General features: G+C 55.5%; 2 protein-coding genes across 2 annotated transcripts; one reads left to right on the top strand and one right to left on the bottom strand.

Moving 5' to 3' along the window:
• Positions 1 to 927: 927 nt before the first annotated feature.
• Positions 928 to 9,912, top strand: POLR2C (RNA polymerase II subunit C). Its single transcript, XM_072750161.1, has 9 exons — positions 928 to 1,078; positions 1,235 to 1,284; positions 3,179 to 3,247; positions 4,303 to 4,355; positions 7,143 to 7,271; positions 7,702 to 7,753; positions 7,931 to 8,099; positions 8,241 to 8,315; positions 8,901 to 9,912. The coding sequence occupies exons 1-9, from the start codon at positions 993 to 995 to the stop codon at positions 9,043 to 9,045; spliced, it is 828 nt and encodes a 275-aa protein (XP_072606262.1). The 5' UTR covers positions 928 to 992; the 3' UTR covers positions 9,046 to 9,912.
• On the bottom strand, positions 9,861 to 22,547 carry DOK4 (docking protein 4). The gene is made up of 9 exons (XM_026011808.2): positions 22,407 to 22,547; positions 16,812 to 17,045; positions 13,439 to 13,546; positions 13,167 to 13,281; positions 12,841 to 12,960; positions 12,554 to 12,743; positions 11,769 to 11,907; positions 11,464 to 11,587; positions 9,861 to 11,347 (listed from the first exon to the last, which is right to left on the bottom strand). The coding sequence occupies exons 2-9, from the start codon at positions 16,875 to 16,877 to the stop codon at positions 11,229 to 11,231; spliced, it is 981 nt and encodes a 326-aa protein (XP_025867593.1). The 5' UTR covers positions 16,878 to 17,045; positions 22,407 to 22,547; the 3' UTR covers positions 9,861 to 11,228.
• Between the last annotated feature and the right edge of the window lie 1,568 nt (positions 22,548 to 24,115).

Below are 24,115 nucleotides of genomic sequence, written 5' to 3'. Positions count from 1 at the left end.
TTAATTCTTTGTAACATGACTCCCTGTCAAGTCCCCTACAGTAGCTATTCCAAATTTTATTCCATTCTTTATCCTTCATAGCATCCTTCCTGCCCTCAGCAGACAACCTTAATCCTTAATTTCCTGAGATGACACAGGCTATGAAGCACAACCCCCTTCAGTACCCTTTCTCTCTGTCTCAGGAAGAGTCCCCTCCAGCTAAGGCAAATTCTTGATCTCCTCTCTTACTCTTCATCCCCCTAAATGGAGCTCCTGCTAAGTTCTATTTTCAGAACCTCTTCTGTGTTATGAGTGGCTGCCCATTCAAACCTTTCTCCAGGCCGTTGGGGGGTGGAGCTTTGGTAATGTCTTAAGCCTCCACCCTCTGAGGGGCACTGTGCCAGGCATGCAGAGTCGAGGCGTGGAGATGACTACCACCCACCTGCCATAACTAGGCAAGCTGCGAATGATGCGTTGAGATAAAAAGCATATCTTCCTGCAGTTTCAGAAGAGTATGAGCCAGACTTTGACGAAGTTACACTTAATGTTCTTCCATAAATGTGCAGATTTACTTCATTCCCTTAAAGGCATCCTAGTATTCCTATGATCGTGTATTCAACGTGGTCTCTGTCAGCAGACAGTTCGTTTTGTTATCTTTGGCCGTTATGAACAGTGCTGCAGGGAGCGCCCCCGAACCTGTCTTCGCTTACGACTGCGGGCATTTTCGCAGTATGAATTCCTAGAAGTGTTACTGTTGAGTGGAGGGCGTGCACACGTTTTGCCAATTCCCGCCCGCGCCTGGCTGGACCCGGTGCGCTTACTGCCGCTGGGGAGTGTAGAACCTGCGGCCCAGAGCCGCGGCGGCCTCCGGGCGACAGGCGGCGCTGTAAGCGCGAGGCGGCGGCGGTGGCGGCGCGGGCCGCGCTGGTCCACTTCCGGCGGCGCGGGCCGCGCCGGCCCACTTCCGGCGGCGGCGGCGCCGAGTCCCAGCGGGCGGCGGGCCGGGGGGCGCCATGCCGTATGCCAACCAGCCCACCGTGCGGATCACCGAGCTTACCGACGAGAATGTCAAGTTCATCATCGAGAACACGGACCTGGCGTAAGGCCCTGAGGGAGGAGGCGGGCGGCTGCGGAGCGCGGGGGGCTGGAGCCCGGGCCGGGCCGCAGAGCGGGGCGTCCGCCTTGGGAGGGGTGGGCGCGGGGTGTCGGTGTCGAGGCTGCGGCGCGCTCACGCCGCTTTGTTTGCATCCCTCAGGGTGGCCAACTCCATCCGGAGGGTCTTCATCGCCGAGGTGCCCATAATAGGTAAGCGAAAGCCGCCTGTCGTGGCCAGCCCCCTCCGCACACCTCAGAGCACACCCTGCCCCCAGCCCTTGGTTGGGGCGGCGCGGCGGTGGCTCTGAGAACACAACAGTGCTGGGCATTCGCTCGGACCCTGTACCCTCGGCCCGGGGCCGCTAGGGTCCACTCCTAACGTACGGATCGGCGCAGAGTGGACGGGAGTCTGCGTACTCGGGTGTGAACCGTCCCGTCTGCTGCACGTAGGGAACGTAGAAGCGCCAGGCAGTGTGCTAGGAACTGGGGACCCAAAGCTGCATAGTGCGGGGTTCTTGCCCTTGTGGAGCGCACAGTGAAGTTGCAGGGCAGAGGCGAATCCACAGATGACACGACTGTGGGACAGATGTGCATCAGCAAGCAGTTCAGGAGAAGTATGACTGCAGCGTTTGCGGTGTTTGGGGGAAGGAAGATCTGCTTTAGTTCCAGCAACCCCACCTCGGGTGTTCTTCATGTGTATAAATATTACAAGTATTTTCTGAGTGTTGACTCAAACTTTGGGTTGGAAAACGAAGTGTAACTTCCGGCTGCTGCACTCCCTAAGGAAATGAGCAGGCCAAATGATTGGCAAATGAAAGAACATCGCAGTCTGCACTATCGTCATCCCCAGTCACTTCTTCAGCTTGGAGCTTGGAGTGCTGGTTCTCCCCCGTCCCTAGTCATTCCAAGTCTCTGGGTCTCAATTTTATCATGAGTAAAATAAGGAAGTTGTGCTTTATGATGCAGCCCTGATGTTACAAGTCTAAATGGCACTCTTCCCACAGATTCAGTTCTGCAAGTAATACTGAGCACCTGTTACATTGCAGGCCACACTGGGAAAGCCAAAGGCGTTTGAAGACTCCATCCTCTCTGATTTTTCAAAGCTCTGCGGTAGAGACAAGACATACACAAATACAACACAAGGCAAAAATAGGACAAATGTCTTTAGTCTGGTCAGAGTTTTGTGAGGGAGTATTAGTGTCTGTTTCGTGGAGGTCAGGCAAGGCTTGGTTTATAGGAGGCTCAGAGGATCATAACTTCCCCAAGGGAGGGTAAGGTCATGTGGGGTTGGAGGGAGTAAGAAGACAGAAAAGCTTGGCTCATGGGTCTTATCTGACTTGGGTTGGGGAAGCATTAGCGCAGGACAAAGCAGATTGGGTCCTAAATGTCTAGTCTTCTGACTCCCATTCCTAGTGTCCACACCCTTTATTTGGTAGTTGGCCACTTATGAATTTGTTTGCGTATAGATACTTTATTTATAAATGACTATGTTTTTAAGTGAAGTGTGTGTGTGGGAATACAGTCCTTACCTTTATTAGCTCGTTGCTGGTCGGAATTGAATTTGATACTTAGTATGCTGTGCCCATTGAATTCTTTAAACGTTAGTTGGTTGGTAAAAAGACTTAAATTGGGTAATCTGGTCATTGCATCATAAAATGAGATATGGACCATAAGTCTGTTTCTTGTGAGATTTTCTCTATTTTAAGTGCCCATGTAGTTTGTGTTTGATTTGGTGTTGACATGCATAGCAGACATACATGCTTCCTACAGAAATATTCAGCTCAAGGAAACATGTTCCCAATCCCATGATTAGTATCCCTTAGTATTCTCTAAGTCAATATTTTGAGTGGGACAGCACACCTCCCACCCCTACCCTCACCCTGCATTAAATCTGAGTAGGGAAGGGAGCTGTGTTGCATGTGGATCTTGTTAAAATGCAGATCCCTTGTCCCCACTCAAGCTGCAGAATCAGCCTCGGGCTGCCTGGCCCAGGCCTCTGTAATTTAGTAAGCATTAGATGATTTTTAAATCAGGAGAATAACTGCTGTAAGTCTTTAAGTAAATTTGGTGGCTAAACTGCATGTTTGCTTGCCTTATTTTTTAGCCATTGACTGGGTCCAAATTGATGCCAATTCCTCAGTTCTTCATGATGAGTTCATCGCTCACAGACTTGGTGAGTGCTGGGTGTTGAAAGGTGAGAGGGAGGGGGCTGTGCCTGACGTCAGAGGAGGAAGCCTCACTCCCATAGGGATTTCTAGGTTCTCCTTTAGGCTTGGCCATTGCCATTGGACTTTTTTTTTTTCTTTTTTTTTTTTTTTTCTTTTTAACAAAGATTTTATTTACTCATGAGAGACCCAGAGAGAGAGAGAGGCAGACACACACACAGGCAGAGGGAGAAGCAGGCTGCATGCAGGGAGCCTGACGTGGGACTCAATCCCGGGTCTCCAGGATCACACCCTGGGCTAAAGACGGCGCTAAACTGCTGAGCCACCCAGGCTGCCCGATTTGGACTTCTTTATTTTTTTTTTTTTAATTAATTTTTATTGGTGTTCAATTTACCATCATACAGAAAGACACCCAGTGCTCATCCCGTCAAGTGTCCACCTCAGTGCCCGTCACCCATTCCCCTCCAACACCCGCCCTCCTCCCCCCTTCCACCACCCCTAGTTCGTTTCCCCGAGTTAGGAGTCTTTATGTTCTGTCTCCCTTCCTGATATTTCCCAACATTTCTTCTCCCTTCCTTTATATTCCCTTTCACTATTATTTATATTCCCCAAATGAATGAGAACATACACTGCTTGTCCTTCTCCGATTGACTTATTTCACTCAGCATAATACCCTCCAGTTCCATCCACGTTGAAGCAAATGGTGGGTATTTGTCGTTTCTAATCGCTGAGTAATATTCCATTGTATACATAAACCACATCTTCTTTATCCATTCATCTTTCGATGGACACCGAGGCTCCTTCCACAGTTTGGCTATTGTGGCCATTGCTGATAGAAACATCGGGGTGCAGGTGTCCCGACGTTTCGTTGCATCTGAATCTTTGGGGTAAATCCCCAACAGTGCAATTGCTGGGTCGTAGGGCAGGTCTATTTTTAACTCTTTGAGGAACCTCCACACAGTTTTCCAGAGTGGCTGCACCAGTTCACATTCCCACCAACAGTGTAAGAGGGTTCCCTTTTCTCGATTTGGACTTCTTTAAAGTGCGTTTCTGTTTCTTCCAGGACTAATCCCCCTGACTAGTGATGACATTGTGGACAAGCTGCAGTACTCCCGGGTATGTTGTGTAATTGGGCGGAAGGGGCAGGAAGGAAGCAGTTCTCAGAGGCATTTTCCTGACCTCTTACTTCCAGCTGGAGATCGTGGAGATGTTTCCTAGAGCCTAAAGCAGACACAGGGCCTCAGTTCTGATAGGCCTCAGATTGTTTAGGCTTCAGGGGCATCAGGGAGTCTCTCCAGCCACACAAGATGGGAGATATACACCAGAATACCCATTTATACTCAACAGTGGGGGCAGTGCCTTTTCAGAGTCTAATCTATTCAGACTGTTTTCCAGGGCGCCCTTCTCAGTGATAGGAGCCTGGAAGGCTAAAGAGAGTCAACAGAGGGTTGGAGAGTTTGGGGGGCGGGAGGGTGAGAACAAAGAAAGGGAGTGGGAACTGTCCCCCATGGTAGCACCTGAGAGACTGGAAGGTTGGCATCTGCCAGATATGTGCCTCTCCCTGTAGGTAATGCTCATTAAACATGCCCCTTCCTCGAGGGTCATGTTTATTCCCTGATATGTTAACAGGCCTTGGACTTGGCAGGAGTGGGACAGGATTAAGTTCCCTGCTTCTTTTCCCCAGTGCTGTGTTAGGTAACAGTTTGAGACTCTTTTCTCTTGGTGACTTTGGGTGATCCTGAATCAGCGCATCATCTGATATTCCCAAGGGCATGTCATTTTTGTGGTGGTAAATTTGATATATGTTATAAATCTGTATTTTTTTTTTAAAGAGATATGTGGAGCTTACCTGACCAGTAAGCTCACTCCTGTCAAACAACTTGTCATATTCTAACAATTTGCATACAGATTTTTGTCAAAAATGAAATGTCACAAATATTGGTGAGGATAGTTGTACAACCAGTTGAAGAGCAGTTTGGCAATGTCTTGGGTAAAAGTACCCATGCCCCATTGACCTAGTGTCCATTAAGTTTTTTTCTAGTATTTAGTGAACAAAGACAGTATGGTTCCCACTCTTTTTTTGGCTTTTTCTCAAAATCTGCAGAAAATTTAGAAACCTCAAATAATCGTTATTTACTTTTCACCTTTAGTTGTCAGTTAACATTTTGCTACATTTGCTTTATTTTTCCTATCTATGTTATTTTTGCTGAATCCTTTGGAAAAAAAAGTTGCAGATACTATGACACTTCTCTCCTAACTACTTCACGCTTATCTGAAGAGTAGGGATATTTTCCTATGTGACCATATTGTCATGCCTAAGAGTGTTAGCATTAACTTGTCATATTTGTGCACCATCCTTATTCAGATTTTACTAGTTGTCCCCTACATGGCCTTTTTTTTTTTTTTAATACACAGAGAGGCAGAGACATAGGTAGAGGGAGAAGCAGGCTCAATGCAGGGAGCCCGATGTGGGACTTGATCCGGGTCCCCAGGATCATACCCTGGGCTGAAGACAGCGCTAAACTGCTGAGCCACCCGGGCTGCCCCTTTCTTGCTTTTTGTTTGTGCGTCAGTCATCCAGCCAAGATTAGTGCATGCATTTGGTTGTTCTACATACTCCTCTTTAGCCTCTTAATCTCAGATTTCTCTTCTTTTGTGTTATATGTATATGTTTTTAAAGATTTTATTTATTTGTTCATCATGAGAGATGGGGGAGAGAGGCAGAGACATAGCCCCGGGATCACGACCTGAGTCAAAGGCAGATGCTCAGGGATCCTTGGGTGGCTCCGTGGTTTAGCGCCTGCCTTTGGCCCAGGGCGTGATCCTGGAGTCCTGGGATCGAGTCCCACATCAGGCTCCCTGCATGGAGCCTGCTTCTCCCTCTGCCTGTTTCTCTGCTTCTCTCTCTGCCTCTCTCTCTCTCTCTCTCTCTCTCTCTCTCTCTCTCTCTCCTCTCCCTCTCCCCCCCCCCCCCCACCGTCTCTGTGTGTGTCTCTCATGAATAAATAAATAAAATCTTAAAAAAAAAAAGCAGATGCTCAACCACTGGGCCACCCTGGCACCCTCATTTCACAGTTCTGATGAGGCTCTAGGTTGCCTTCCTGCCTCACCTGTGTATGACTGCATACTATGCACATGTGGCCCCTGGTTCTCTCTCATCCTCTCAAAAGCATCAGAAGCAGGTTAGATTTTCCTGCTGGTGTGAGGGGGAGAACAGTTTGCTTGGTTACATTCCAGTAACCCTTCTTGCCCAAAGTAACACTGTAGCAGATGGTCCCTAACAGAGGAATGGGTTGTTTCCAGTGTCAGTTGCTTACAGAACTATTGGTAGTTATTGGAGCTGAGTGATGGTTAGATGGTGTCAGCTTCTTAGACTTGCTCTGCTCTGGTGAATGTATGAAGTTTTCCATAATGGAAAGATTTTTGTTCGTTTTTAAGAAAAGGTTAGTAGTCTAGAACTTGAAAGGTACATTTTTGTGTTGTGCCCTGGATCATTTTATTTTAAATGATGGTGACATTCCTGTACTAGTCCACTTGGTGCAGGGGAAGCTGCACTATAGAGCATGAAGGCATCATCCTTTTACTTAATGCCTTGGTTCTCTGAAGAAGAGCACCCTGAGGGCCAGGGTGAGATGTTAGCAGTGTCTGCCCCAGTAGTGGCCTGGCAGCTGGTAGAGGTGGAAGGAAAATGAGGGTGCCAGTGGGTATAGTTCTCTCTGAACTGGGAAGTGCCTGCATTGAGTGGCATGTGAGATAGGTGTACCAGATGGACATGGCCCACAGAAGCTTGGAGCCAATCACCAGCCATTTTACAGATAAATTTTAAGGGTATGAAAAGCAGGAAGCTCAGGATTCACCATCTCTCCGTGAACTCATTCCTGCTTCTCCTCTTGCCTCTGTCAGGACTGCACATGTGAGGAGTTCTGCCCCGAGTGCTCAGTGGAGTTCACCCTTGATGTGCGGTGCAATGAAGACCAGACTCGGCACGTCACGTCTCGAGACCTCATCTCCAACAGCCCTCGGGTCATTCCGGTCAGTGTCTCACCACACCCTCCTTACCCAGGATCTTCATTGTCCTCTTTTTGGCTCGAAATGGGCCAGATTCGGGTGGTTTCTTACAAGATGGGGATTTTCCTTGTGTTACCCTCTGCCTTCCTCTGAGTCTGGTGCCTAAAGAGCACTAATAATGGTGGACAGGAGCATTGTTGGTACTGTGTGCCTGCCCATCCTGTCACCCAAGAACCCTTTTAAAGGCCACAGTACTGTTTTGACTGAGAAGGCTGTCACCATGCCTTGAGGTGGAGGTTGGAGTCCAGCTCCAGCACAGATTTAGTCCTAGTAGGTACTTCTCCCCCCCCCCCCCCCACCCCATTCCCAGGCATCCTGTCCCTGGTTTGGCAGGTGCTGGAAGAGGTGACTGGGGAAGTGAACAGCTAATAAATGCCTCTGTTTGGACTTACAGGTGACATCCCGGAACCGAGATAATGACCCCAATGATTATGTGGAGCAGGACGGTAAGGACCTGGAAGGAGTGTGTGAAATTTACCCAACCTGCCGTTTTGCAGGCCAGCAGAGAGGCAGAGACCCAATACAGCCTCTCATGCTGCCTGGTTTCTGTGTGGCATTCCAGGTCAGAATTGAGGGGACCATGTCTCTACTGGCCCATGACTAACTTCCACCTTTCTCTGTAGACATCCTCATTGTCAAGCTGAGGAAAGGCCAGGAGCTAAGACTTCGAGCCTATGCCAAAAAGGGCTTTGGCAAGGAGCATGCTAAGTGGAACCCTACTGCTGGGGTAGCTTTTGAATATGATCCTGACAATGCCCTGAGGCACACCGTGTACCCCAAGCCCGAGGAATGGTATGTTCTTGTTGGAAGTGAAGGCAGGGTGGGTTGGTGTGGAAATGGCCCCTAGTGACCGTGTTGGGGGCAGGCTCACTGTGGATAGCAGTGCCCCAAAAGCAGCAGTAACTACCTGTGCTGACCTGTATTTGACCTCAGGCCCAAGAGTGAGTACTCAGAGCTGGATGAAGATGAGTCACAGGCTCCCTACGACCCCAATGGCAAGCCAGAAAGGTAAGACCCCGGTCCAGCACCTGAAGATGAAGTGAGGAAGAACAGGTGGTGTCAACGCAGGTTCTGAGCTGGGAAGACTCTTCCCTCACATCCTGGTGCCCTCGAGCTGAGGGAGGACCGAGAACTGCAGAGCCCCATGCCCTGTGCACATCCCAAAGCCAATCATCCTCCCCCTAGTCACTGAGGGACAGGGGGTCCCTCCTGTTAGCCACTCCCCTCCACTCTGAGAGAGACGGCTCAGTCCAGAGCCAGAAATGCCTCTGTCTTCTGATGGTGAATATCAGAACGCTGGAGCATGTGCTACTGCTCATTGAACCTTCGTGTTTCTCCTCTGTGTGGAACACATCCACTCAAGTGTTTTGAGGTTTCCCCGGTAGCTTTTTGAGGTGGCCGTGGCCTCCTTGAAGTCCTGTAATATGCATTAGGACTGCTGTTAGTAAGAAGTTGGAGGTCAACTCTGGGGCAATGCTAGGTTTCAGGTGGGAAAGGAGTCCAGACCCAGAAGGGAGAGAGCACAGTCCAGGGCTGTAGCTTGGGCTAGCCAGCCTGCCTCGTGGAGAGCTCTCACCAGACTCTTCTTTGTAGGTTTTATTACAACGTGGAGTCCTGTGGCTCTTTGCGCCCTGAAACAATTGTCCTCTCAGCCCTCTCTGGATTAAAGAAGAAACTAAGTGATCTACAGACCCAGTTAAGCCACGAGATCCAGAGTGATGTACTGACCATAAACTAGCGGCAGCTCACCTGTTTCTGCAAAAAGGGGGGGATCTAGGCCAGTAGCTGGCTCTCTATTCTCTCCAGAGATTCTTCTAGCTTCTGGAGTCTGGACAGCTGTCGCTCAGGCTGCTTGGCAAGCCATCATTACCCACTAGAAAGGTAGTGGAGGGGAAAAAGGAGTCCCCTCCCAGCCTTGCTTAGTTGCACAGATGGCCAGGGGTGCCACTGGTATCTGAGGCAATGCAGGTTTTACTAGACCTCTAGCTTCCCTGGTTCTGCCCACTAAGTACCAGTAGCATCCCAGAACATCCCTTCTAGCCCATTTTATAATGTGCTAGGGAGATTTGGCGGGGGGAGGGGGGGTGTCTTAGAACCACAGAGCTAGACTCCTCTTCTGGTCATTTGGGGTCTTTAAACCCTTTCTGTCCTGTCCAAATGTTGGGAGTTTTCACATTTGTGCGTTGGGCTTCTGGTGTTAGGATTGAGTCCTAGAACCTAGTGGTTCCCTACAAACCCTTCCAGTCTCTGCCCAGAGCCAGCGTACTGGTACTTCATTCAGTTCCCCAAGTATCCCTCATTTACCTTTAAAGAATAGTGTTAGACTCCGGCTGCCCCCCACCCCAGATAAACCCTGTATTTCATTCTCTACTCATCAGTTACAAACTTCACTGCCAGTGGCCTGATGATTTAAGTTTGGGAGTTGGGGAGTGAGGCCCTTACTGAAGGTCTGGCCTTGACTCTGTAGCCTAAAGTAGTTAATTAGTCGGTGGGAGAAGCCAGGAGCAAACCAGAGATCTGGTACAGAAAGGAAGGGATATTTATTAACAGGAGTTGTCTTTTTAAAAGTTTTTATTTTTGGCAATAAAGAGCACAACATAATCTCCTTCATGCGTCATCATCGTGCCACTAACTTGAGCCAGCCAGCCCTGCCTCCTTCTCTCTCCAAGGCCTTTGACCCCAGGCTCCCTTCTTCAGACTAATTTATTCCTCTGGGTGGTCATGCCCTGGTCAGGTTTGGAGCTGAGCTGGCTGTGACCCCTCCCTGGATCCAGGGCTCTCCTGGAGAGGCCTCCTGCTGTATCCTGCCCCAACTTGAATAGTGGTTATTTACAACAAGATCTGTTCCCACAAATCAGAACCCTAAAGTATTAAAACAAAAACACACACGCAACCAAAGGTTTGATGGGAATAGAAAGATAGCCCTTCTGCAAGGTAGTCAATAAATACCAGCACTAGAAAATCAATTGCTTTAATTGCATTTCAGCAGGGAGCCTCAGCACCATGTGGGGAAGAGGAAATAGGAAGGGCTCGGTTTCTGAGTGCTTTCGGCTGGCCAGAGGGTGGCCAGACAGGGCAGAGGGGCTTCCTCTGCTAGGACATCATCTACCCTGGGTCAGTGAGAGGGGCAGCAGGTGTGCTCCCCACAGCAGTCCTGCTGCAGCCTGCCCTCCTGGGCTGGCTCTCGGGCAGGGAAGAGCTCAGGACTGGCCGTCTTCCACCTGGCTGAGGTAACCAGCACCCCTAACCCTGGGGTATCTTAGCCTACTAAGCAGGAAGGCGCCTGGGCAAAAATTCTATTTTGAACCCAGATTTTCACCTGAGGTGTCAACCAGATGTCACCTCTGCTTAAAATTCCCAAGTGCAAGGCTGCCAAGTGGCACAGTGTAAGCTGCCACCCTGAGCCCAGAGGAACTGAGAAGCCACCTGCCGTCTTAGCCCCTGGGCTGCCCGGGGAGAGCCAGCAGTTACAGCACCAGCCGGGAGCTCTGTCTGCCTCCTCTGGTCCTGGCAGCTCAAGCAAGTCCTGGCAGCAGGAGGGCTGTACTATGGGGGCCAGGGAACAGCTGCCCTCACATTCAAAAACAGCCTTGACTGTGACCTGGTCAGGGGATTAAAAAATGTATATGTGGTATCGGGGAGGGAGGGGGGAAATCTCATTAATATAGAATATGTCATAAGCCATATATATTAAAATCATGAACAGTATATAGTCCCACAGTAGCTCCAGCCCCTCTCACATGCTCTGGTGGTGTGGCCAGCCCTTTGCCTTGGTCCAGCCTCACCCTTGGGGGCAGGGAAGGGACAGCTTGCTCCGTTGCTCCAGGTCTTGGCCAGCAGCCCCCTGAGGCCGTCCACAGTATGCCGCAGCCAGCTCAGCAACAGGCAGCCCCAGCAGTCCTGGGTGTGCCAGCCCTGCTGTCACGGGGCTGGGGTCCTGGCCTCGCTGCTGTCCCCCTGGCTGGGCTTTGGCTTTAGCAGGATGAATCGGTTGAGGAGGTCTGTCTCTGAGCTAGCCTGGGCTGCCCCATACCCCTCACCTGTGGACAAAGAGGCAAGTTCAGGACTCAGGTGCAGGTCAGAGGACCCCTGGCCAGAGGCCCTGTCCTCCACAAAGCCTTGTGGCAGGGGAGTGGAGGACACTGCGGGGACTCACCGGCATAGCTGGAGGCCTCAGCAATATTCTGGGAGCCTGTGATGTGGTGCCAGTAGGCGCTTCGGGGCAGCATGGTAGTCGGTGTGCAGGGGTAGGAGTAATGTTCCGTGCCCTTGTTCAGCAGCTGTGGAACCAAGAAGGGGAGGGTCCCTCCCATTAGCCCTGGGGGCTGTGGCTTCCTCCCAGCCACCGGCCTGATCAATACCCTGCCCGCCTCTCTGGAGACCACTGGTGAACTCAGGCACTCGGCCTGCCAGCCCTCCAGCCTCCCCAGTACCCTGGACTGGCTGATGCCCATGCCTCACCCTCACGTTTTTCTCCATCTCCAGCAGGACGCGCTTGTGTTGCTCAGCAATGGCCAAGGTGGCGCTGTGGACCCGCTGGTAGATCTGTTCCCCTTCCTGGGTCTGGAAGGTGTAGAGCCCTTCACCGGCATCACACATCCTAGGGACACGAGGGGCACCCAGGGCGTGGTCAGGCTCTCCAGCGCTACAAACTCGTTCCACAAACCCTGACCTGCTGGGGAGCAGGGGACTGTCCACACAGCCTAAACGTGCTGGGCACTTTGTGTACCAGTGATGTAAATGCTTAACAAGAATTAGCCCAGTCGTCTCTCACACCATTACGGTTTCGTCTATTAGGAATTGTCTCAAACTGTTTTGCATATGAGGAAATAGGCACACAGATGGTCAATAACTGAGCCAGGGTTATACCGAGCATAAGCCTCGGCCTACCGGCTCCAGCGCTCAAGCTATGAGGTGCCCAGGCCTCACTGTAATTCTGCGAGGATGGGTACCCTTATCACCCCCCTATTTGACAGTGAAGAAACAAAGCCTCAGTCCTCACACGCGGAGCTGTACGTGCCAGCGCCAGCCTTTCAGGTGAGCCCAAGCAGTTTGACTTGGTTCACAGCTGTGCTTGACCTGCCTGGCGTGCGCCTCAATTTCTTCATCTGTAAAAGGGGGATTTTACCTTCCCTCTGGTTTTCTATGCTGATAAATAAGCTCCCAGCACAGTGTCAGACACAGAGTGAATGGCAGCTGACAGCCTGACCGTGGTGGGACAGGGTGGGGAGGTGAGAGGGTACTACCGGCCAGCCTCGAAGGTAAAGCGTGTGGCATCCCGGCCATAGCGACGCAGTGAGCAGAGGGGCCACGAGACGAGCTTCACGCGGGGGTTGTGTATGTCCCAGAGGTAGATGTTCTCGTGGGTGATCTGCAGCTTGCACTCGCCGTACACGTCCAGGTTGGGACAGGGCAACAGGAAGACGTTGAAGCGGTCTGGAGTGGGAGAGAAGCAGGCCTGGAGCCTCCCTAGGGGAGGACTCCTCTCCCGTCCCCCACCCCCTGCCCCCTTGCAAGTAGCGCCGGGCCTCACCTGTCTGCTCACACTGCACTCCTGGGGCCAGGAGGTCCGGCTCTCCCAGACTGATGTCGTTGAGTCGTGAACCCAGGCACTCCACAGACAGTGTCTTGTACCATTCCTCTGCCTCCAGCTCTAGAGAAAATGGTACCTCGTGCCAACCCAGGGGCCCCCCCGCAGCCCACCCCATCTGCCTCAGTCTGAAGTATACCACCACGCAGGGCCTGGAGGGCAAGGCCAGTGGATTCTGCTGGGCCTGCTCTACCAACTCCCGACTGGACCACTGGACCATGACTGGCCCAGAGGAGGCTGGATGGAAGCTGGCAGCCCCAGTTCCTCACCTGAGTCACAGGTAAAGGTACGCGCTGAGTCGTCAGTGAATATGATGGCCACCGCCTGCCTCTTGGTCTCCTTGGGGAGCCGAGTGACACACTTGACGTTGCTGATCTCAGTCACCTGGGACAGCATCCACAAGGGACTGAGCCAGGCTGGAGTGCCTCCCTCTCCCTCCCCCACAGTTGTGCCACCCCCAGGAGGGTGCTCTCAGACCTTGGGACTCCGCAAACCATCACTGCTTACAGACTGGGGGGAGCTGGGGCCCAGGCCCCCTAACCTTGGGGCAGCCTCGGAGGCACACTGACTTCTCGTCTGGATACTTCTCCAGCCGCTGGGGCCCCTTGCTGGAGGATTTCCGGAACACCAGCCAGCACCTCCGGTAGATCTGTGGGCCAAGACAGCAGGGGGATCAGGCCTCCCGGGACCACTCCCAGCCAACATGGCCCTGAAATTACCGCTGCCTACCGCAGAGGGCAGTGCTACACAGCCTTCCCCAGAGACCCAGCCCAGGAGAAAACCTGGGGATGGCTGACACCAGCAGGGACTCCTCCTCCCAAATTGAGAAAGCAAGTGTTTCTTTGTGGGCTCTGAGAAAGGCTGTTCTGCAAAGGGTGCTCTCAATCACCCTGTGCTGTGTGCTCAGCTCTAGGCTTTATAATATAAATAGCCAACATCTATTGAGTGCTTCCCATTTGTGCTTACTAGCACTCTTCACAGTTAACCTCAGGGTCACTCTTGAGATTGGTTTGATTATCATCTGCACTTTACAGATAGGGAAATTGAGGTACCGAGAAGTAACAGCTGATAAAAAAGGGTGGTGCCAGTGTTTTTAAAAAGCTGGCTAGGCCCAGAGTTGGTACTTGGAGCCCACTGCATGAACATCCTGCCCAGGACAGGGACTACTCCCCTGCACGTGCTTGCAGCCTGTATATCACCCCAGCCCTTGGTTCTCAGAGCTGGCTGGTGGCTCTTGATGTGGGTGATACCTCCTCATTCTCTGACACCCTGTAGTGTAGGGAGCCAGGATCAGTTCCTTGTTCCAGTTGGAAACCAGAGGCTCCCAGAGTAAAAGGGCAGAGCCAAGAACCTGGGTTTACCCCAGAGCATGGTGCCTTCCCAGGCGAGGTTCCCTCCTGTCCAACCACTGCCAATGACCAAGTGCCTGAAGCCACCTAAATTCTCTGTAGCTTCATGCACTCCTGATAGGCAAGGAGCCAGGGTGCAGGAAGCCGACCAGGCTCCAGGTCTGGCTGGTCAGACCCCTTGAGGGGTGGCCTAGCCACCTGCCCAGACTGCTGGCTCTCCCTTCCCCGCCCCTTCCTCCATCCCAGGCTCTCTTCCAGCCCAGAGTCTGGCTGGGATGTACCTACTGTCAGCACTGCAGAAGCCTTGCAGAGCCCACTCCCAAGCAATCTCTGTACACCATCTTGCTGACAAACAGGGAGACTGAGGGGTGCCAGGGCAGAGTGGACAAAGCAAGGAGGATGCAGAGCCCCAAGCTTGCAGCCCCTCCACATCCTGCTCTGCTGTGCGGGCATCAGGTCCTGGGCAGGCAGGGCCCCAGACTTGGTGGGCCTAGGCAGTCCCCATCCCAAGAAGCCTCTCAGAACCAGGCCATGAATGGCTCCTATCTGGGACTCTTAAGAGGCATCTCTGCCCTCCTACCCATGGCCCTGGCTCTGTCCCTGGCCTGTCTACCTAAACCACAGCAGGCCTCAGCTCTCACCTGGGGAGCTCTTTTAGGATAGAGACTGTGTTTTCCTCTCAGAATCTTCCCTCCCATCCTGGTAACCTTGTTAGCACAGCTCTGCTGAACGAGTGAATGACCATACGAAGAGACCGTGAATGAATGGATGGATGGATGGATGGATGGATGAGTGAATGAAGGCGGCCGACCCAGATCCGCCCTCCCAGCTTGGGCTCCGTGGAGCCTGCAGTGTTGGGGCAGAAGGCCCAGGGGCCTGAGCAACCTGGTTGCCTGGTTACAGACACACACACACACACACACACACACACACACACGCACAGCCCCAGGGAGCCACTGTGCTCAAGAGCCCTCCTTCCCCACTTTCTCATGGTCTTTGATCAGCACTTCAGAAACAGAAACACTGCTACAGCTCTGCCAGCGGAAGGCCCGGGTAGGTAGGAGGGTCTGCTCCTCATCTCTCCCAGCCCCTCCCAGCTCACCTTTGTGAGCTGAGACAAGAATGGCTGCTCTGGGACAAGAACCACCTGGTGCTTGAGCTCCTCATATCAGACCTGCAGCCGGGAGCTGAATCCTCGGGACCCAGGAGGACCTAAACCAGAGCGACTACCCCCAGCTCCCAGCCATTCCCTTGGGCTGTGCCCACCTGTAGGCTACTTGGTTCTCAGGTCTCCTCCTAGAATCAAATCCATGTAGCTGCCTCTAGGGCTCACCTTTCTGGTAAGCTCTGCCATGTATGGGGCCTTGGCTCAGGTGGACCCTGGGGACTGCTAGACCCAGGCCCGTGGGAACAAGGAGCCATACTAGGAGCTGGGCTCTAGCTTCACCTCTCCTTGTTCTGTGCTCCAAGCAGGCTCCATCCCTCTCTCAGGACAATAGCAGGGTGGCTGATGCCCACCATGGCCTGGTCTCTTGGGCTGGAACATACTCCACAGGGCCCCGCAGGGCCATGGGGGGTGAGGGGCAAGAACCACCCTGCTTCAGTCCGGTGTCTGGGCAGGGAAGCCCTATTAGAACCCTAGTCCTCCCCCACCCCACTCAGGCTGAGCCAGGAAGCCTCAGAAGTCTGATCTCACCCCACCCCCATCAGGGCAATGGGGGAGGGGAGGAAGCTACAGACCAGACACGGGCCAAACCCCAGACTTGGGCCCCCTCCATCAGGAGGGTTACCTTCCTACTGGGGAGGGTGCGGCTACCAAGACCCCTCCCTGGAGGTGGGGGAGGGTCAGCAGGGGAACAGAGGCAGCTCTTGGTCGAGCTCGCTCGCCCGAGGTCATTAAGTTGGTCCCTGGAGGGCCTGCCCATGCCCTCTTGGGGTGGGGGGATCATCCTCACCAGGAGCAGGCTGAGAGAGGGTACATGCCCACAGAGGGGTGTCTCAGGCCTTGTTCCCACAGACCCCAGCTCTGGGTCAGGCGCCCCGCCAGCAGGGAGCCACCGCCAGCCAACAACTTGGAGGAAAGCAGCCTGTCCCAGAGCCACAGGCCATCCTGGCCTAAGTTTTCATCCATGAACCCCAAGAACACCAGCTTCTGCGCGCCCTGTGCCCTCCCACCACTGCCCGGCCCCACTGCCGACCACTGTCCCCTCCAAACACTCTTTCAACAAGGAAAGCGACAAGCAAGATAAATACCCAAGGACCTGGACACAGGGAGCAACGGAGGCCGGGGAGACTTAAAAGGACAGAGGCCAGGGGAGGGGAGGCCAGGCGAGGGGAGAGGTGGGTCTGGGGCTCAGACGCCCGCACGGCCACAACTTCAACAATGGCAGGGATGCCGCTGGTCGTCGGCAGCCACCGCGGCCGGGCTCCTGGGGCTCGGGCAGCTGGCAGGGCTCGGGGTGCGGGGGGCGCGGGCGGGAGGCACGTGCCGGGCAGCCCCGGTCGGGCCGACTGTAAGTGCGCGACACCGCCCGGGGGACACCCCGCCCCCGCCTGGCGGCTCACCCCCAGCTTCCTGCTCTTCATCCTCACGTAGCCTTGCTTGACGATGTCGTTGAAGTTGGTCGCCATGGCCTCCCCCAGCGGTCCCCGGGGCGCCGGGCCGGCGCGGGGAGGGCCGCCCGGGTGGCCGGCTCCGGAGCCTCCTGTCACCTGTTCCGACGCTCCGTCGCGGGCCGGCGGCGCTCCTCACCTCGCCCGCCTCAGCATTGTTCTAGCGGCTCCTGTGCCCGGCGCCTGCTGGAAATAAAAATGACAGGGAGACTAGACAGTGACATCTTTCTCTTCCCCTGGCTGTCTTCGCTCTTTTCTCCTTCCTCTTCCCACACTCCTCCCCCTCCCCCGCCCGCCTTCCTCCCCTTCCCTCCCCACCCCGGGACGCCAGAACCATTCAGGAAAACCGAGGTGGAGGCGGCAGGAGAAAATGGTCCAGCCCAGTCCCCTCCCTCAGGCCGGGGCTGGCGGTTAACCCCTTCCTGGGAGGCCTGGCGCGGGCTCCAGGGGCCGCGGGCCGCCCCAGCTCCCGTTACAGCTCTGCAGTGACTGGGGGGACCGGCCCAGAGCCAGGCCCCCCTCGCAGGAGCCTCACGGGACAGCCTTCCAAGAGGGGGAAGTGGGGGATCCCAGGAGACCGCACAGTCTGGTGTCCCAGTGAAGCCCAGGCTTCCCGAGGTGCAGGACAAGTCGCCGTGTCAGTCTCAGCAGAAGCTCCCCCCATCCCTACGCCCCACCCCGTTCTCTACCTGGTCCTCTCCAGCCCCGGGTGGCGGGGGTGGCGGGGGAGGCCGAGACTCAAGCCCACTGGACCCTCCTCCGGGCCCTGGAACTCTTCAGCAGCTCCTCTGGGTGCCGCTTCCTGGGTGGGAGGGCAGAGTCCGGCGGGGCGGGCCCCCAGATAAGCCTGAGGAATGTGCTGGGCCGGCTGGAGGTGGCCACCGGGGAAGCAGTCACCTCGCCCTGGCCCTGGTGCTAGGAAAACCGGCTGGTTGTGTGAGCGCCGGCCAGGCCACCCAGTGCCCCATGCCCTGAGCACGGGCAGGAGTTAACTACCGAGAGAACCAGCCGTCACCTGGCCCCGGGGTTGAGGACACAGCCAGAGAGCTGTGAGGAGCACCAAGGCGAAGTCATTACCCAGCAGGAAATGGAGGTGCCAGCAGGGCTACTCAGAATCAGGCATATGAACAGCTGAGACTCAGACTGGGCTGGGGGAGGGGTCTCAGCAATGACGCAGTCCAACACCCATTCTACAGATGGGGAAAAGAAAGTTGCCCGGAAAGGATAAGCAGCATGGCTGAGGTCACAGAGCAAGTCTAAGGCACAGCCAACAGTGAGGAGTTTTAGAGCCGTGCTGCAGGCAGGCCCCGGGAGGGGGGTGGGGGGTGAGGAGGTGAGGGGGTGGGGCAGTTTGGGGGGAATGTCCTGTGCTGCCGACCACCACCTAAGCCCTCTCTGCCATCCAGGCTCAGCGACAGGGCTTTGCCGGCAACAGGGTCCATGCACCCCACCCCCGCCCGTGTCTCCAGGATTGCTAGGTGGGAACAGGGCAGCATTTTTGGGGTCAGCTGGGCATCTGTGCTGCCAGGATGAAGCCCTGGGGCAGGCATGCTGCTGGATCTGCCAGCAACGTGGCATTAATTACTCTCCTGGAGGACTGTCTATTGAATCCCTAACAAGGAACAGATGGGCCTACCCCAGTGGGCACACACAGACCGGGGGTGGGGGGTGCTCCCCTGTCCTCCCTGAACCTGACAGTCTCTTCAGCACATCCTCAGCTGCCTCCCGGCCTGCTCATTCTCTGTTCAGACCCTCCCAGGTGGGACACCCAAGTGCTCTGCCTTCTTCCCATAAAGGCTGACCTGGGGTCCCCACCCCAGCACTGACCCCATACAGCCCTGCGGCACCTGGGCTCTGGCGGTGGGAGACGAGTAAGGTCTCCCCGCTCTGACTCTGCCTGCCCACGGGCTGCCCTGCCCCCACAGCAAGGGCCACCTCCATAAAATTGCCCTCCAAGACCGCAGCAGGCTGGTCACTCACAAGGCAGCAGGCTGGCCAGTGGGTTCCCTCAAGGCAGTGGGAGGCGGCACAGCCAGGAATGTGAATCTAGCGGGCTGCTGGTTCTGGGCACCTACTTCACTCCCCTGTGCCTCAGTTTCCCCAGCAGTAAAAAAATGAGAATAAATCCACTTACTTTAAACGAGGAAATAAATCCATGGGCCCCTGTCTGCCCTCTTGAGCCCAAGAGCTTCTGCCTCGAAAACTAAGGCTATTTTTATTTCAAAGGCTGTGAATGCACCATAACCAAGCCTTCCACCTGCCCAGTGCGGGCCTTTGGTCATGGCTCCACCAACCAGCTACCTTCCCAAGAGACTGTGACGCCAAGCCCTCAGGAGTACCGCCGCTCAGTCTGTCCACACGCCCACACCCTGAGCCCTAGAGTCAGCCCCACAGAAATAAGCCATCTCCACGGGGATCCTGGGTGGCAAAGGGCTTGGCGGCTCACCTGGCCACACTCTGTCCCTAATGAAGTCTGCAAGACTAAGACCCAGCCTGGGATCCAAAATGGTACAGTGAAGGAAGTAAGGGAGGGGGAAAGGCCAATAGATGGATGCACAAATTTGACAGGGAGTGGGATCAGGTGTGGGGGGTACCCAGAACAAACACATCCCCCTGAGGGACGGCATTGCATTAAGCTGGAGAGGTGGCCCAGGCGGAGACTGTGCAGGTCCACTGGGCATCAGGGAGTGTAGCGCGGTGGAGCTCAGAAGGCCAGGAACAGGGCTGAGGCTGCCCCTCCCTGCCACCCCTCGGGCCACCTTCCCCATCACTCTTGGGCTACCACCAGCAGGGCCTCTCCTGAGCGGAGCCCACAGCCGGGAAGAATGCTGCGCCAATTCGAGGCCTGAGGTCTTGGGCCTGTGAGCTCAGCTCCAAATACCCAGAAAAGCTAAGCAGAGTGCCCAGCAGCCTCCTCAGCACTGCAGGGCCCCCCATTCCTTCTCCCAGCTTGGCATCAACATGGCTGCTCAACCAGAGATGGTGCCCACCCTGAGCCAGGCCATGAAGGACTCCTATCCAGAGAAAGCCAGATTCCAAGGCCCCTTCCCCCAGCTCTCCCCAGAATGGGCAGGTGTCCTGTGGGACGGGGTCAGGGAGACTCCCCAGTGCCCAGGAGAGGGCGGGACAAGGCCCCCCTGTCCACCTGCCCCATAGGGCAGCCGCTCTAAGCACTCCCGCCCTGCACCTGGGTTCTGCCTGGAGGCTTTGGCTCCAGAACAAACGCTACTTGCTGCTGTTGGCAACCAATGGCTGAGCAGGAGCGGCTGCCTGCCTGGCTGGGCCTCTCCACTCCATGACTGATAGGATCTTATCAGGGCTTCAGGGACAGCCCTACCTGGACAAGTCTCACTGTCGTCTCGCTGTCTCACCCCATGGCAAAGATCCTATCGGCAGGATTCTCTCCAGCACCAGGGATGTTTCCCATCACCTGCACTCTGGCCCTCTCTCCCCCTCGTGTGATTATTATCAGGGGCCAGGAGAGGATCCCTCATCCCACCCCCTGCCTCCACCCATGCAAATCCCTTCATGGAACCTCCACCTCAAACACTGCAGGTCTCACCCACGGTGGGGCTCTGGACAGAGAGGAAGAGAGGGGGGAGGGAACATCTGAACGCTACGGTGTCCTGGGCCCTTAAGTCAGGAAAGCAATGCTATGGGCTGGCACACACTGCCACTCGGCTCTCTCCCGGTCCCTCACCAACCCTCTGGCCTCATCTCCCCCTGCTACGTATGCACGGCCTTCTTCTATCTGTTCCCCAACATACCTAACTCCTCCCACGCGGGACCACTGCACTTGCTGCTCCTCACCTACAACACCGTTCCCTCACGCGGTCCAAGCTTCATTAACCAGCTTGATTCAGGTCTCAGCTCAGATGACACTTCCTCAGAGAGGCCCTCCCTGGATCACCCGGTCAGCCGCTGTCCAGCCTCACTGTCTTCATCGCACACATCACTATAGCATTGTCTTATTCCTTCATCTCTTCATTTGCTACTTGGCCACTTTCTATCTCCAAGAACATTCTAGAACATCAATGATTCATCTGCCTAGTTGATAACTCCATCCCAGTGCACAGAATGGGGCTTAGTGCAAAGTGCTCAATAATTGGGGACTGAAGGGAAGGGAGAAGAAATGTGTGGGAAATATCAAGAAGGGAGACAGAACATAAAGACTCCTAACTCTGGGAAATGGACTAGGTAGGGGTGGTGGAAGGGGAGGAGGGGGGGTGGGGGTGAATGGGTGACGGGCACTGAGGGGGCCACTTGACAGGATGAGCACTGGGTGTTATTCTGTATGTTGGTAAATTGAACACCAATAAAAAATTAATTTATTAAAAAAAATAATTGGGGACTGAAAACAATTCTCCCTAGGATTTGTCCTCCTCATTCTTACTCGTACCACCACCCATATCCACCTGGGAGGACTCAGCTCAACTTCCAGAGGCATGTAAGTAGCAATGGGCTCCCACTTCCCTGGGTCCCAGGGCTTTCCCAGGGCTGGCTGTCACGACCAGCAAACTGTTGTTCCTGGAGAACCAGCTGGGCCCCAGACCCAGTTCAGTTCAAAGCTGCCTGGGGGAGACAGTACCGCTGACAGTGAGTCCAGGCCCAGCCGGGTTGCCCTACCTTGGTCAGGGTTGTAGGGTGAGGTCATGCTCAGCCCTGCTGCCCTGCACAGGAAGGAAGAGCTAAAAGTAGCCAGCACCCAAGAACAGAGAGGCAAGCAATTGGGTGGGAGGAGGCACAGCTCCTGAAACCCATCCTGGAAGAGGGGCAGAAGAGGCCAGCGCTTGAGCCACATCTCTCTGAGAGGGACCAGAAAAGAATCTGCACTAAACAAGACCAGCCTCTAACCACTGCCATGAATCCTGCTGGGCCTCTCACTGCCCTTGACTTGCAGACCCCTAAACCCCCAATGCTCCATCCAAGCATCCTGGCAACTGTCCTGCACCCAAAAGCTCGGGACTGGCAGGCTGCACAGAGTCCCTGCTCTGCCCACATCACCCAGGTGGTGCTCAGCCTCTGCTCATCCCTCTTTGCAGTGACAGAAAGCATTTAACCAGAAGCAGGGCCTTGGGGGCTCCGGCGAGAAGGTGGACAGTCTCCCCTGGCCAGGGGAGGAAGGGTCCAGGAAACGAGGGGAGCTGGCCATGAGTTTAAGTTGTAGGACAGCAACCATTTGCAGGTGGGGTCGGCAGCGGGCTGCGGTACAGAAGTCTCTTGGAATCTGGGGAGCTGAGAGACAGCAGGCCATGGGGGGCAGGAAAGTGGGGAGGCAGGTAGGGTCGGGGCTGCGACTGGCCGGCGGCTGGTGCGGGGCAGGGGTGAGCGCAGGCCCGGACCTTAGGGGGAGCGCCTGGAGTTTCAGGGCCCGGGGAGGGGCCGCCGGGGGTGCTGCCGAGCGCGGGTCCCCGGGGCCGCCCTCCGCCCCCGCCGACAGGGCAGGTGGGCCCCACCGGCTCCGAGAGTTCTCGGCGGCGTCGCCGAGGGGCTCGCGGGCTCGCGCGCGGCCTAGGGCCCCCTCCCGCCTCGCGCCCCCCGAGTTACCTGGGCGCCGAGGCCCGGCCCGGGGCGCTGGCTCGGCGGGCGGCGGGCGGCGGGCCAGGCTCATGCCCGCGTCACGGCGCGGCCGGCGGGGGCAGCGGGGCGGCGGCGGCGCCGGCTCGGGGCGGGGAGCGCGACGGAGGCGCGGCCGCGCGGCTGGGCTCCGCGGGGGGTCGGCGGCGCGGCCCCGCGCCCGGTCCCCGCGCCCCGCCCCCCACCCCGGGCCCGCCCCCGCCGTATTTCTTCGAGTCGCGGGACACCGGCTTCCGCCCGGAGTCTCCCCGCCCCCCGCCCCCCACCTCGCGGCGCCCCCCCAAAGCTCGCCCTCCGCAACCCGCCCAGCCCCACCGCCCCTCCCTGGGCCCCCAATCCCTGCCTCCTGTCGCCTCCCAGCCCCTGAAAGCTGAACCCAAAAACAGCTCCCAGCCCCCAAATCTCAATTCCCGATGCCTTCGGAAATCGCGCGCACACTCACCCCTTGCCCTATCCCCAGTAGGATTCCCAGGCCCCGTCCAGGCCCGGCCTCCCGAGACCTCCTCGGGGGTCCCCCACCCTCCACGCACACTTCCCTGGAGCCGCCACAGCACCTCTCCCCCAGAGGTCAGCTCCCCTGGCAGCCTGCCAGCCCCTCCCTCCCTGTCCCAGTACCCCCATTCCCCACTCCAAAGGAAATCAGGACCTCTGGGAGTAGCGCCTAGGTGGTCTCCATGCCCACTCTTCACTGCTTTAGACCAACTCTACGAAACAAAAGGCCGCACCTGAACAACAGAAACGAGAAATGAAAATGCCTCCAAGTCCAAGCCTTGTCCAGGTGTCCTCAGAGAAAAAGGCCTAATGCAGGGGCGCGGGGGTGGGGGTGGGGGACGTGCGGGGGAGGAGGGCAGAACCGCAGCACTCACCCATGGAGTCCCTGACCCTGCCTCCGAGACACTGGGCCTCCTCCTTGCCCAGGCTTGCCCAGGGAGCTTCTTAGGAGGGGGCTGCTTTCCTTTCCCTGGACATTTCCCTGGATAGTCATTGTGGGTGCCCAGGACCACCAAGGATGCCCCCAGGACCCCCAAAAGCCTCCTACCCTGGACCTGAGCTAACCAGCCCCATGCTGCCAGGGAGGAAGCAGCTGCGCTGGTCCCTGCTGGCCAAGCTGGCCTGGGTGTCCACCTTCTGAACTCCCCCATGCATCTCCCAAACATGACCCCACCTGCTTTGCCTCAAACCACAGCCCATAGAGCCCTCAGCACTTGATCCATCGCAGCAAATTTTTTTGCCACCAGAAACCTCTGGAGGACTTTCGGCCTGGGTGGCTCAGTCGGTTAGGTTGATTTCAGCTTGGGTCATAGTCTCAGGGTCATGGGATAGAGCCCTGCATGGGGTTCCACGCTCAGCAGGGAGACAGCTTGAGGCTCTCTCTCCCTCTCCCCCCTGCTCATTTGCTCACCTGCACACACTCTCTCTGTCTAAATAAATAAAAACTTTAGGGAAAAAAGCATCTTCTCTAGCATGAGGTTTCACAAATATCTTCCTTCTCTATCCTCATCATTTTCACCCAATCCATTCTCTGTGTGCATTATTGTCACCTAAATATTTTTTAATTAAATGTTTTATTTTGAGATATTTGTAGTCATATGACATTGTAAGCTACAATACAGAGAGATCCATGTACCTTTACCCAGTTTCCTTCAATGGTGGCATTTGTGCTAGAGTACAATATCGCA

The sequence above is a fragment of the Vulpes vulpes genome, chromosome 2, assembly GCF_048418805.1.
Source record: "Vulpes vulpes isolate BD-2025 chromosome 2, VulVul3, whole genome shotgun sequence".
Classification (NCBI taxonomy): domain Eukaryota; kingdom Metazoa; phylum Chordata; class Mammalia; order Carnivora; family Canidae; genus Vulpes; species Vulpes vulpes.
The sequence above is the reverse complement of the archived record's forward strand: the minus strand, read 5'-3'. Positions and strand labels throughout refer to the sequence as shown.

Excerpts from the sequence above, each read along its gene's own strand:
- POLR2C (XM_072750161.1), top strand. The coding sequence starts at position 993 with ATGCCGTATGCCAACCAGCCCACCGTGCGGATCACCGAGCTTACCGAC. Across the intron at positions 1,079-1,234 it reads ATCGAGAACACGGACCTGGC|GGTGGCCAACTCCATCCGGA; the intron begins GTAAGGCCCTGA and ends TGCATCCCTCAG. Across the intron at positions 7,272-7,701 it reads ACAGCCCTCGGGTCATTCCG|GTGACATCCCGGAACCGAGA; the intron begins GTCAGTGTCTCA and ends TTGGACTTACAG.
- DOK4 (XM_026011808.2), bottom strand. The coding sequence starts at position 16,877 with ATGGCGACCAACTTCAACGACATCGTCAAGCAAGGCTACGTGAGGATG. Across the intron at positions 11,588-11,768 it reads AGATGGAGAAAAACGTGAGG|CTGCTGAACAAGGGCACGGA; the intron begins GTGAGGCATGGG and ends TTGGTTCCACAG. Across the intron at positions 11,348-11,463 it reads TGAGGCCTCCAGCTATGCCG|GTGAGGGGTATGGGGCAGCC; the intron begins GTGAGTCCCCGC and ends CTTTGTCCACAG.